General features: G+C 41.8%; 2 protein-coding genes across 4 annotated transcripts in view; both read left to right on the top strand.

The window, feature by feature from the left end:
• The first annotated feature begins 240 nt into the window (after positions 1 to 240).
• On the top strand, positions 241 to 2,963 carry SURF6 (surfeit 6). Its single transcript, XM_065696148.1, has 4 exons — positions 241 to 425; positions 844 to 1,059; positions 1,632 to 1,723; positions 2,171 to 2,963. Exons 1-4 carry the CDS (start codon positions 314 to 316, stop codon positions 2,837 to 2,839), a joined length of 1,089 nt encoding a protein of 362 aa, XP_065552220.1. The 5' UTR covers positions 241 to 313; the 3' UTR covers positions 2,840 to 2,963.
• The window catches only part of CCDC180 (coiled-coil domain containing 180), a 25,805-nt gene continuing 15,430 nt past the window's right edge, over positions 2,958 to 13,332 (top strand). For 2 of the 3 annotated variants that reach the window (XM_065696099.1, XM_065696098.1), the window contains exons 1-17: positions 2,958 to 3,646; positions 4,488 to 4,570; positions 5,129 to 5,238; positions 5,335 to 5,463; positions 5,630 to 5,740; positions 6,716 to 6,811; positions 7,072 to 7,235; positions 7,322 to 7,441; positions 8,108 to 8,187; positions 8,836 to 8,924; positions 9,419 to 9,541; positions 10,164 to 10,337; positions 10,865 to 10,980; positions 11,794 to 11,920; positions 12,119 to 12,158; positions 12,257 to 12,486; positions 13,082 to 13,299. In XM_065696099.1, the coding sequence (XP_065552171.1) occupies positions 3,540 to 3,646; positions 4,488 to 4,570; positions 5,129 to 5,238; positions 5,335 to 5,463; positions 5,630 to 5,740; positions 6,716 to 6,811; positions 7,072 to 7,235; positions 7,322 to 7,441; positions 8,108 to 8,187; positions 8,836 to 8,924; positions 9,419 to 9,541; positions 10,164 to 10,337; positions 10,865 to 10,980; positions 11,794 to 11,920; positions 12,119 to 12,158; positions 12,257 to 12,486; positions 13,082 to 13,299 (2,117 nt within the window). In that variant the 5' untranslated portion in view covers positions 2,958 to 3,539. The remainder of the gene's footprint in view (positions 3,647 to 4,487; positions 4,571 to 5,128; positions 5,239 to 5,334; positions 5,464 to 5,629; positions 5,741 to 6,715; positions 6,812 to 7,071; positions 7,236 to 7,321; positions 7,442 to 8,107; positions 8,188 to 8,835; positions 8,925 to 9,418; positions 9,542 to 10,163; positions 10,338 to 10,864; positions 10,981 to 11,793; positions 11,921 to 12,118; positions 12,159 to 12,256; positions 12,487 to 13,081; positions 13,300 to 13,332) is intronic. The other variant, XM_065696100.1, reaches the window with a different exon arrangement.

The raw sequence follows: 13,332 nt of genomic DNA, 5'->3' as shown, positions 1-13,332 counted from the left end.
CCCGCGGAGCCCGGCTCCTTGCGCCTGCAGCGCTGCTCCGGGGGCCGCGTTCCCGAGCGTGTGCGGTTTGGTTTTCCTTCGTTCCGTTTGTTTTTGTGATCAATGAAGCCGCTCTGTATCCTCCGCCTCGGCCTGCCCTAACCGGCGCCCTGCGGTGCTGAGCGGGCGCCGCCGGTACCGCTGCGAGCGCTGTCCCCCGGCCAATCCGGGCGCGCCGCCGGTTCGCTGTCGTCACTTCCTGCCCGGTGCGGGCTGAGGTCACGTGCTGCCGGCTGCGCGGCCGGCGGGGGTGCTGAGGGGCCGTCGCGCCGCCATGCGCCCCGCGGCCGCAGGGCCGAGCCTGGCCGCGCAGGACTCGTACTTGCAGGGCCTGGCCAGGAGGGTCCGCACGCAGATGGCGCCGGAGTCGCGGAAGAGGAAATTCGGTAACGGAGCCGCAGCGGTTCATGCCCTGACGCTCCGGGCCAGTGCGTGGGGCCTGGCTCCTGACAGCCCCCCCTCTCTCCGCCGGTGCTTGGCCCAGGGGAGGCTGTTGTGCCGGTTTGCAAGGAACAAACCCCATAGCTTGTGCTGCACCACGGGGCTCCTGAGCACCCTGCGGTGACACCCAGGGGAAGCAGTGGTCTCCGCTCACCTTATACATATGGCGATTGGATGGGGGGAACTGGGACTTTACTGAAGTGTACAAGCATGCTATTGGGCTATTTAAATAAACCCTGTAATATGTAATTTTAAAGGTTTAGATATGCCATTGAAATACTGGAACTTTAGTGTTCAGTAATATCTTGATGTTGTGAAGTGGGAGTGTCGTGCTGGTTTGCGTGATTTGGTTTTGCCTTCTAGTGCCTCAGCCAGGGCAGTCTGAGGATGCTGGCAGGCAGATCAAGAAAAAGAAGAGAAAGAAACCCAGGAAGCAAGCTGAGAGGGTGAACACGCCTTCAGTGAAACAGACGGTCCCTAATGCGAGCAAACCTGCTCCAGGACAGAGGGCAACCCCTCAGGCCAGCAAAGCATCTCCAGACAGTGCTGCACAGAGCAGAAGTGAGAGCTTGGTCACAGGTGAGAATGCCAGCATTGCCATGGTCAGGTTAAAGTGTCCTGAGTTGAGGTGGCTGCTTTTCTGTCGCTTCACACACGTGTAATTCAGAAAGCCTTTAAAAAGTTCATCTGAATCAAAAACATCTTTGCTTATTCCGTGTGCCCTCAAAGCTGTTGTGCACATACAGAAATTGAGTGGCTCTTTGGAAAATGTGTTTAACCTGAGCTGCACTTTTAGTGTATCTAGTAAGTCTCTGCTGCAGTCTCTGCCGTGCCAGCTCAGCTTTCCATTTACAGCCTAAAAAGCCTGGTCACCAAGAAAACGTATCGTTAGTGTTTTAATTTCCACCAGCCAGGTACTTGTCTTCTGGCAGCCACAGAGCATGCCAGGCTGTGTCCAAATGACAATATGGGTAGAAAAGAGGGAATTAATTCTAAAGAAACCAATGAAATAGAAACTTTTGGCTTGCTTAGATTTTCTGTTCTGTTCACAGCATCTGCAGAGTTCTCAGAGCTTTTTCCATAGCCACAGAAAGTTCCGCTGAGTTAGTGCTGTCATTTAAGTATTTCTGTTTTCTTCCTGTTGTTTTCAGGGAGCAAAAGTGACCTGGATTCCCCTTCCTTTTCTGCAATAAACCTCTTGCGTCAGAGACTACATGAGAAGATTAAAAAAGCTTCTGGACTAGTATGAGAATTCTTTAACATGTATCCATACATGTGTTAATGCAATAGGCATTCTCCCTGGCCTTCCGGGGGTGTGGGGACAAAACTCAGGGTTTGGGCTCTCTCCATCCCCACAGGAAGTGCCAGGGGGCGTTGCTGGGAGACCATCACGTGTTCTGTGGTACCTGAGAAGGGCCAGAGCCTGGCCAAAGGGACAGTGCCCCCAGTAATCTGTAGTAAGAAGAGCACTAAGAACCTGAAAGGGATTGTAGCTGTAGGGTGTTGAGAGAGTAAGGGGTTTGAAACATCTTTACTGTGTTCACTGTCTCTGAACGCTGAGCCTGTGACTCCTTGTCACAAGTCACATATTTCTTGTGAGAGATTTGAAATTGGGAACTTGAGGACATCCCACTTTTAATTCTGATTTATCCCTGTAAGGCTCCTGATTCATGTCCATCCTCCTTCTTAGGATGATGCCAAAGAATTGCCCCCTGCAGTCCTGGAGAAGAGGCAGCGAAGGAAGTATGAGAGAGAGAGAAAGAAGCGCCGAAGAAAGGAGCTGATGATGAAGGCAAAAACAGAGAAGAAAGAAACTGAGGAGGTACCAGTAGAGCCAGAAAGCAAAAAGGAGAGCAAAGCTGAAATCGTCTTCAACAGGGTTGAAGTCCATGAGGAGAATGAGCTGAGCAAGATCCAGAAAAAGAAAGAGAAGAGGAAAGCAGTGAAAGGCAAAATCACTCCTCTGACAGGCAAAAACTACAAGCAGCTGCTGAGCAGGCTGGAGACCAGGAAGAATAAGCTGGAGAAACTCAAGGATAAGGACGAGAAGAAAGCTCAGGAGCTAGAGAACAAGATGAAGTGGACAAATGTTCTCTACAAGGCGGAGGGTGTGAAGATTCGTGACGATGAGGAGCGCCTGAAAGAAGCCCTGAAGCGTAAGGAGAAGCGTAAAGTGCAGCATCAGAGGCAGTGGGAGAAGCGTACAGAAAAAGTGGTGGAAAAGATGCAGCAGCGGCAGGAAAAGCGTCGCAAGAACATTCAGAAGAAGAAGAAGGACAGGATAGAGAAGAAGAAAGCCAGGGCCCGGAAGAAAGGCCGAGTTCTGCCAGAGGACTTGAAAAAAGCTGGCTTGAATTGAGCGCGGGGCTCTGTCAGGTGGGGGGTAACAGGACACGGTCTGTCTGTGTGCCTGCAGCTGCGGGCCAAGCGGGCAGTGCCCGGGGAAACCCGGCGGTTTTGTAATAAACTTTGTAATAAGCCCGCCCGTTGTGTCCTTGGCCCTTAAATTTCCTGTCCCCTTCTGGTTGATTCATCATCATCATCATCATCATCATTGTCCCAGCGGGTGGTGCCTCTCCGGCGCAGGCGCGGTGCTGGAGGCGGCGCGGAGCCCTAGTGCCGTGGTTGCCCTCGGGGGGGCGGGACGCCCCGAGGACCCGCCCCCCGCGCTGCCATGGCGACGAGGATGCCGCCGCGTTGCCGTGGCGCCGCGCGGCGCGGCTGTTGGGTTGAGGCTTGGCGGCGGCCGGGCCCCCTCGGCGCACGAGGGGCCTTCCCCTCCAGTCCAGGGCCCTCGGACACCGGGAGTCATCGCGTACCTTCACCTGCGGCAGCTGCAGTGGAAGCCATGTAGTTGCCAAGTAGCCTTCAAACCCTTTGTCCTGCAGGTTCTAAACCTCATTTCTTCTGGGAACAGGCCTGGAAGTTGGCTGCGGGGGCTGCGTGCCAACGGTGGGAGATGTGTGCCGCGTTCCAGGCAGGGAAGTTACTTAGTATGCTCTTCGGATAAAGTAAGGAACGAGGCTAGGTTTCCTGTGAAGAGGAAGGCTCGCTTGGCTATGGGTTCAGAAATTCCTACTGATGCCAGGTTGCGACAGCGTTACCAGCAGCAGGGTGCAGAAAGAACAGCCTACAGTGCCTCCACACAGGAGCCACCGTCGTACAGGTAGAGAGCAGGAGCTTAAAACCCCACTTATGTCTTGATGAGTACAGGTATGGAGACCAAGATTTGCACTGGGACTTAGACATGCCTGAATTCTTGGTCACAGCACTAATAACTTGTAACAGACTGTCTCCTTGCCAGATGTAAATGGAGTATAGTGAGCTGCTGCCTGTCGAAGTGCTCATTAACGTGCTAATTTTGCAATGGCACACATACTGTATGGCTTTTCTTTTAAAAATAAATTGTATGTCTTTTTTATTCAAAGTCTGAATTTTATTTTTAATCTAAACCACACCTGGTCTGATATGTATTTTTTAACTCTGTTTTAGACTATGTTAATGGTTTACATGATGATTATGTAATGATTATGTAATAAGCAAATAAGTAGATCAGTGTGTCCATGCTTTTCGCCCTAATCCTTCTGCTGAATAATGACGCCTTTATCCTCACTTCCTCTGAGGAGAAACACAGTACCCCAGCAGATGGGAAGAGCAGTGGGCAGATAAAGGCTACTTCCACATTTCTCGCTAAAATCTTACTAAACAGTTTGTAGATCTTTATACCTGTTAGAGATAGTATGTATGTCTTTGTAGTTTGCATGTATAAAAATCTAGCATTTATTGCTTTTATGCCATCACAGGAGTTTGGAGCTTGTGATCAACACAGGCTAATTCCTCAGTTCAGTTCATCTCAGAAGAAGGAACTTCGACTCTTTGAATCATATTTTTTGAAATTAGAATTATGCTCATGTTCACTTAAATGTTACGTTTTGCCAATTGAATATTTTACCACTGCAAGTACTGTATTTAGTACAAATCAAAGCTTTATTCTCTTTCTGTTTCAGAGAAGCTACAATATTTCAAAAGGGTTGCAGAAGTGTCAGTCTAAATGCAGCTGAGGAAGTCAGATCCCTTCCTCATTTTATTGGTAAAATATATTTCTTTTAATCATAGAATCATAGAATCACCCAAGTTGGAAAAGACCTTTAAGATCATCATATCCAACCATTACCCCAGGACTGCCAAAACCACCACTAAGCCATGTCACTGAGGGAAATGTCAGATATTTTAATTTGCCTTCTTGGGAACATATAATCATTTCAGCTGAACAAGGTATAAAATCAAACTTGGAAATGACCTGACATCTTCATGTGGATCAGGGTTTCCTAGAACCACATCTAGCCTGGCCTTGAATGTCTCCTGGGTTGGTGCAGTTTATCAGTAATACCTGAACTTAGTTCATAGTTTCCATGCTTTTATTGTTCTGAAAATTACAAATTAATAAAATCAAAGGAATTTTTGATATATGCTTTGCTATTTTTAACCTACATTTGCATAGATTTCCTTCTAGTGGAAAGCTGTCATGCACTGTAACAGCTGCAGAAACTACAGAGCTCAGAGCGTGGATTTAGGGATTCATTGTGCATGCATTACATTTTCTGCAGCAACAGTTCCAAGCTACATCATCCTCATTTCTTCTTGGCAGTTCCTGAGGAAATGAGGAGTAATATCTTGGAACGCCTGTCAGAACACCGGCAAGGCCGTCACGATGAAGCACTAACCTCAATGTATCATGAGCTTGCCTGCATTGCCAGGGTAAGACTGGGTTTTGTAATTCAGATAGTCTTAAGCCCTATGCTAAAGTCAAGGCCTAATGCTGAAAAGATTGCACTGACTTCCTTACCTTTTTAGGAGATGGAGCCCTTTGTTTTGGAGCCTGGAAAATTCCTTCTGACAAAACTGATGGAATCCGATAGAAAAATTGAACATCTGTTTAAAAAGATTGAGTTTGCTACTACTTTGGGAGGTTTCTCAATTGAAGTAAGGCAACTTATGCCATTGTCTCCTCCTCACTTCTTTGTACCTGGTCTGCGTAACAGCTTCTTATGCCTTGCTGTAGTTTTAAGATATATATAAATGCCTTTTTTTTCTTTTTTTTTTCTGATATTTCATTTTCGGTGAGAGTGAAAATAAATCCTTCTTGCAGGGTTTGGAAGAACTGTGGAGTATCATCCGCCAGGAATCCTTAACCAGAAGGAAGTGGATTAAGGAAATGGATGAATCGCTAAAAAAGGTTGAAAGAAGTCGAGCTGATCAAGTGAGCTGTGATCTTCATAGCTGTTAATTCAGCATAAGATGTTTTTTTGCTTCTGGTGCTGGGTGTAGTGCAGAGAGTAGTTTGTTTCCACAGGAGCCAAAGACATCTGCCAGGGGTTCTGTTGCATAGGCAGTTACTGTCTTTTCACTGGTAGATTCTCTCATACCCACATAATCAGAAAATACTTCTTTACCAGTTGCAAGGTGTTTGCTTCATTCACAATTACCTGTATTAAAGATGCAAGGGACATGTGAGCTGCTTTTATTTTTCTGCAGAGTTATTTAGGTCAAACTGTAGCAGGTCTGAGGTTATTTTGTTGGGAAGCACCTACTCTGCGGCTGGGAACTGCCCAAGCTACTTGGAGTCTGGGCAGGCTGGGTATCAGTAATAGATGTGCTACGCTTCTGCAGGCTTCAGCGTGACCTGTAAGTCATTTGAGATCACAGGAAATGTTAGGATAAATAAACAAACAAATAGTCCATAAGGAAGTCCTTGTTGCTTTGTCCTTGCAGGCAAACAAAAGCTATCTGTTATACTCATGTCAGTTTGTCCTTTCTTTGTAATGCAGACACTGTGAATAGGTCCGATAATTTTTCTGTTTGATTAGTTATAAAAAATACCAGAGATGACCATGTTTGCTTAAATCCACCAAGCACGGGTGGATTCGCTGCAGGTATTTGAAAGGAAGTTGGTTTGATTTTTAAATTAAAATTGCAGCCTGTCTGCAGAGCACTCACTCATCACAGCTATTAAAGAGAAATTGGTTGAGTAGTAACAAAATGGAATGTTACTATTTATATGAGTGATTTTAAAAAATCAGTATTTAAGATTTGAAGTATTTTAAGATTCTCTTCTCAATCTGATTTTACTGTAATGGAAAAAAAATGGTTTGTTCATAGCATTGCTTAACTTTGGAAAGTGACGTTGGAGTTACACAGGTTTTATTTTGCTGTTCTTCATTCTTTTATTGCACAGATAACAGCTGTACTGAGGAAGTATACTGTGATACTGGAAAACATTTCCTTCTGCTTGTCGGCTGATGTTTACAGGCTGATAAACAATGAGGCCATGGTAAATCTTTCATCCTGAGAGGCTGGTTTACCTGTGAGATGTAGCAATCAATATTCCCAGAGTGTCTTCTTTTCGAACTGAAGTTCATTATTTCTAGTTACCTATCCCTGCCTGTAGGAAAGCTTTTTATTTTGCAGGATATTCTTTATGATTTGTATCATTTGTATTTCCCACTCATTTTACACAGAACATGCTCTTCTTCTTTTTTTTTTTAATATTTTATGCTGCTTTTATTCCTGTTTTGAATTTTTACTGCACAGCTCATTAACAGAGCACTGTTGGCTAACCAGAGGGCAACTGCCAAGCTGTTCTTTAATCTAATGAAATCAGAGCTGAAGAAGGAATTATTCCATCATTTGAAATGGCAAGACAGAGTCAAGGACTGGAAGATCATCCAAAAGAACTGTATAGTTCACAGTTTCAGGTCAGATACGTTTTGATGTATGAATAAGACACAGTGACAAGTGTCCCAAACAGATACTTACTTCAGTGTATTCTTCAATCCTACAGAGAATTTATGGCAAATGAAGACATACAGAATCCCCCATCTGTGAAAAAAGAAATGGAAAATATGATAACAGATCAGATTTTACTTGGTGAAAGGAGACTGGAGTTTTTGCAGCACCTAGGGTATGACAAAAGAGAACAGGAACAAAGGAAAATATAATTCCTTCTAGAGTTAATGAAGGTTTTGATAGCAAAATGCCGCTTGCTCTCTTTCAGTGTGTGATTGTACAATGTAGCAGTAAGGCAGTGCCAGGACTTCATTTGTAAAGCTATGTTTAATGGAAAAAAAAGCACTCTTGGTTTTGAGTGCACCAGTTACACTAAACGGGGGGGGGGGGGGGGGTCGAGGGCTAGAAATGCAGGAATATGAAAGTAAATATTCCTAACCTTTGAGACATGTTAGAAAGGGAGAGACAAGTATAGGTGGATTGTATAAACTAGTGATCTTGTCAAGGCATTATTGCTGGGGGGAAGTTTAATTTGCATAATAAATTAAGAAAGAGGTCTTTATGGAAATCTAACACTGCTACCTTTGCATGTCCATCCTGACCAGAAGATGGTTTGGGTGCAATGCGTTACGATATTTTACTGTTTTTCTTTTAAAATGTATGTAGCAGCAAGATAGATTACAGTTAGTTCCCTGTTGGTGAACAGTGGTCTTGGTGAACAGCAGTAATTTTATTTTCATTGTGTCCCTTGAGATATCCCATATAATCCCATAATTGTATTCCTTAATAGCCAACCGGATTCTATTTGAAGATATCTGACACTTGTTTCATATTTCAATAGTGATTTGTTGCCTCCAACACACACAAAAGCTGAGATAAGTGAGTGGTACAGATCTTTGGTGAATTTAAACAAAAGTATAGGTAAGTTGGGAAATCATAAAAACAGTCTGGAATTCAAGCAATTCCAGGCAATCCTGAGTCAGTTGCTTTGAAGTATTTGTTTGCTATGTTTGTTCCATGGGTTTCCATGTATCTTCTAAGTTGCTTTGAGCTGGCAATAGTACCCAAATAAACTGTCCATTGCCTCGTGTCCCTTTTGCCAGCACAAACATTTTTTCATGGTGAGATCCGGCAGGAGCTTGACTTGGTTAGAATTAATCTGGGGGAAATAGAAAGTTGATCTTAATGCAGATCAGTTCCCAATAATACAAAAATACTCCTCTTGGAGAATGAGAGGGGAAGTATTTGGAATGCTTCCTTCCTCCAAGTCCTATAGTGTACCTTTCTTCTGTGTGTCTACCTTCTCCTGAACACATCCTGTCTTAATGTTTGTAGCCTCTATAGCAGCAAAGAAGTTGCTAGTGATTGTAAATAACTCACTACCTTTAAACATAATAATTAAAAGATTTGTATTAAAATACCTTATTGGTTGATAATATTACGTAAGTGTGAAGACACTACTGGGATATGTTACCTGTGCTGAGACTCAGTAGAGGCCATCATTTCACACTGCATTGTGAAATACAGAAATCTTTACACTGTTCTTCCCTCTTCTTCCATGTCCTTAAGATACCTACAACTTGCAGTGTATGCGGAAAATACGCATCCAGTACGGGAGAGTCCAGCAAACGTGTTTGGCAGCAGTGCAGCTACACAAGGTTAGTATCAGCTTTGCAAGTTCTTGGAAGGATTGCTGGTAACAGTGTACAACAGGTTGTGACATTAATACATGTTTGAGTATCCACCAAACATGAGACAACAAGTGAAATTACTTTTTAACCTGTCTTATGTTAGAAAGGTTACTGTCCATTTTGTTTCACAGTATCATATGATATTTGTACTTGAGATGTGTAAAAGCAGTAAAAAATGCCAGGAGTGAAAGGAGTACTGTGCCACTTTTAGGTGGAGGACCCAGGGTCACAGCCCCCAGTCACTGTGCTGAATCTCTCTTTTGTTGGGAAAGAAATTACACCTCTCTGCCTTAGTTTCTACCTTTGGGTCCAAACGGAATTGTACTGTTTACTGACAGAATATGAGATTGGGGGGGGTGAGTGTGTGGAAAGAAACACCAAGTTTAGCCATGCTCTCTAAAAGCCACACAGTATTTGTTACATTATGTATATGTCAATAACTTAGCATTCTTTTTCTTTAGAATAACTTGTTGAATCTAAACATTTGCACAAAAGAAGAGGCTGAAGAAACTGTGAATTCTGACTTTCTTCCGTTGACTGAGAAACTAGAAAATCGCTTTGAAGAACAGCTGGAGCATATGGATGTATGCTTATTACATTTGGTTTTCTTACTCTCTGTTCTCCCTGCGCTACTGCCTGAAATGCTGCATGCATCTTAGGCTGCTGCTGTCATATCAGACAGAGGTCTAGAATGTGACTCAACACCTGCCCCACAAATAAAAACAGTTTGGTATGATTCAAGCAAAAGAGTTCCTAATTGTTTGGTTTATATTTATAATAGGTTATCATGGATTAATTAGGTATAGCACATCCTGCCTGGAGGCATGGAATAGATATAAGTGATATCCCAAATTTCTTTCAATCCTGTCCTTTAGGATTCCATACATGAAAATGGCTAGGCAGTTGTTCCTAAAATGATTGATAGACAGATGCTTCAGGACATGTGCTGAACTTGGTGATTCTGTGCTTTACAGTACCAGAATAAGAAATAGGAGTTTTAGTATCTCAGTTTCTAGAATAAAAGTCCACATTCTTCCTTGGTTTACTTGGACTATTTTTAAGTCTCCAAATAGAAGAGGTCATGTTGAATATTGATAGCATGCTGCCAGACAGCCTTCGAACATGTCATATGTCTCCTTACTCATTCATTTCACCTTACAGCGAACAGCTTAATAGTAACTGGTTCACTTTAATGTCTTTCTTTAGAGAGACTTTGAGGAGCTGGCTAAACAGCATGAGCAGAATTGTGAAGACTTGTACAGCTATTTTCAGGAGGCCATGGGTCTCTGGGATGTTCATCAGCTCAAACTGTCCCAGCGGGAAGATGAACTTCAGAAGAAATTAGATGAATGCAGACGGGAACATGATAACTTAACTCAGGTATAAACATAAACCCAAAGACGCAGTATGATGTAAAGAGAGGACTTCTTAATGCAGAGAACCCTCTGGAATTCAAAATACCTTCTATAAAATTTACAACATTATCTTTGACATAATACTGGGATTTCTACAGAGTAGTTTCATTGAGTCAGGTAAATTTTTTGCTGCTTGATTCACACTTAATGTATAGTCATATTTTATTCTTGACATGGCAAAGGTGATAAAGATTATGTTTTATGTATTGAGTGGCTGTAAGTTTCTATTACTTGTAAGATCTTGTACAGTTGTAGGGTCTTGTTTGTGTGTCAAATTCTCGAATTATAGGTCTGACATTCAACTTGGGGCGGCAATGTCAGAGATGTTCATTATCTATGAAAGATCTTCAGAGTATATGAGTTTTTCTAAGGTAGCTTTCCTTCTTGGTGTAGAATATATGTACCTAATTAAATTATTTGAATCCTAAATAGTGATGAAGCATTTTAGTAATTACAAATCCTTTTTACTGGCTTCTTCTTATGTGGTTCTAGATGCTGGAAGCTAATCTGGATATAATTTTGGATAAAATGAGAAGAGAAAGCTCTGAAGAAAATCTGAAGAAACATTTGGAGAATGCATTTTGTTCTTTAGATGACATTAGAGCTAGGTATGAGTTTTGTAGGTGCAGACTTAAAAAGTAAGCACGTTTAAATGTTGCTTGTGTTACTTAGGTCTTGCTTATGCTGTAGTGTGAAAGTGTGAAAGGCACTGCTTGCTACTTCACCTAAGAATGTAAAACAAAATCATTTCTATATTGAATGAAGTTAAGGCAAAATACACCCATGTGTTAGAAGTGAGACTGATAGAAGTTTTAAGATATACCGGACCAGTATTATTATGTGGTACCATGTCATCCCTGCCAGAGGGCTGATGGTTTATTCAGAAGACTAAAGTAGTGGTTCAGATTCTTGAATCACATGCATCAAAAGGAAGTCAGTGCCCTCACCTGTGCTCACAGATTTGATCCCTTTCAAAGTCACAAGGACTAGAAGTCACTTTAAAAATCATGTCAAAACAGCAGATGCCTCTCTCCTTGCTGATGATCTTAGCCTAAGGTCTGAGGATTAAATAACCAGAGAGGAAGCAGTTATGTTTTCACACCCAGATGGTCTTTTGTATCTGTTAGATTGGAGACATATTAGAAGGGTGATACGCACCTGCGAGGCAGATACTCTCACATGCACACACCTCCACTGCACCCATGTTTAGAGCTGTTGGTTCAATGCTCTTTGTGTTCTTTAGGAAAATTTTAACACTCCAAGGTACTGTACCTTTTTAGGTGAGTGAAAATAATGATAGAGTACAAGGTTTAGCCTAAAAGGTTCATGAGATTGGTCAAAAAGTTAGACATTGTAACCGTATTTCATTTTATTTCTATACATACTCAAGTCTATTAAAACAGTGACCTTAAATTTGACAGGTATGAGACCTTCAACCAAGTTCTAATGGATAAAGTAATGGCTTACCCAGAAGCTATTTTTCAGGAATTGATTTCTTATAGTATATCCATCAGCCAATATTTTAATGTGAAAGAAATCTTCAAACAGGTATAAAGAAAACAAACTTCTGGTTTAAAATCTTACTGGTGTATGAATTTTTCACTTTGGGGAAAATTTACATGAGCTTTAAAATTTAGATTATAGAAACTGAAGCATTTTTTGAGTGTAGGCCTGAAGTGGGTTTGGGTTAAGCAATTCTTTTTTTTTTAAATTGTGTGTGGGTTTTTGTTGTTGTTTTGCTTTTAGAACTTTCAACAAGAGACAGACCCCACACTTCAAGGTCAAGGTAATACCTCAATGGTGCAAACAGGTAATTTTGCTTGCTTGTTTTCAATCTGTATTTCTTTGGATTGTGACCAGTAAAACTCTGCTTTAACTGGAAAGAACTAGTTAAGGCTTCAGAAGCTGAATGCCTGGTGGAGCAGCAAGCTGAGAGCAGTGTGCGAGATAATGAAGGAGAGGAAAAGCCAAACAGTTGTCAACAGGAAAATGAAGAAACACACACAGCTGCGAAGGAGGAGATTTTTGCCCAGGAAACTGAAAAAAAAGAGAAAAATGAAGATGAGGAGAGTATTCTTCATGAAAGTGAGGAAACTGAGCATGCAGAGCAGGGGGTAAGCTTTACATGGGTAAATGAACAAGAGAATAAATTGAAAGTGAAATAAGTCTTGCACAAAATAGTGATGAATAAGAAGTATTATTATTATTATTATTATTATTATTATTTTAATGGTGTAAGTCTAAATTCCTTAAAGTAGATTAGATTTAATTTATTGTTTTAGTTTCTTTCTAGAGTATCAGGGCTTTAGATCCTTTTTATGGGCAAATGGAATGTATAGAACAGTTTACAATGCACTTTTGTACTGCTTTTACCCTTGAAACAAAACTTTTGCATAGATTTTTTTGGAAATATCTTTCTTTCTTTCTTTCATCTTAGTATTCTTAACCCAGGGTGACTGATTTAAGCTGTATTTGTACCTAAGTATTAGTTTTTCAGGTGTTTAGTTATGTGAATTTATCACCATAACAAAATCATTTTAAAACTTTGGTGACTCTACCTAAGACACTTGCAAACATCTGCTCTCGGTACAAAGGTTGTCCAAATTGAGAATGTTATTCTTAATATCCTTAGAATTCTTACATTAGCTTGTGCACTGTTGATTCTATGCCTTTAAAGGTAACAGATGATGATTTCCGGTTGTTTCCTAGGTTATGTTCAACAGCAGCAAGGCAGAAAGCTCTGAAATTGCCATTGAGATTTTTTCCACTTCTAGTGGCAATTCTTACACGGTTCTTAGAGTTGAAGAGGCAGGAAAGACTGGCATCCCAGAGACTTATTTTACAAAATACGAACAAAAAGAATCCCTTCCTGTGTACCTGAAATACATACTTATTGAAGAAACAGTGTTTGTAGAGCTGAAAAAACGGTCAGTAGAAAACAGTTTTCTGTTCGTTGTTTA

The sequence above is a fragment of the Lathamus discolor genome, chromosome 15 (genome assembly GCF_037157495.1).
Source record: "Lathamus discolor isolate bLatDis1 chromosome 15, bLatDis1.hap1, whole genome shotgun sequence".
NCBI classification, from domain to species: domain Eukaryota; kingdom Metazoa; phylum Chordata; class Aves; order Psittaciformes; family Psittacidae; genus Lathamus; species Lathamus discolor.
This window is presented reverse-complemented; position numbering and strand designations above follow the sequence as displayed.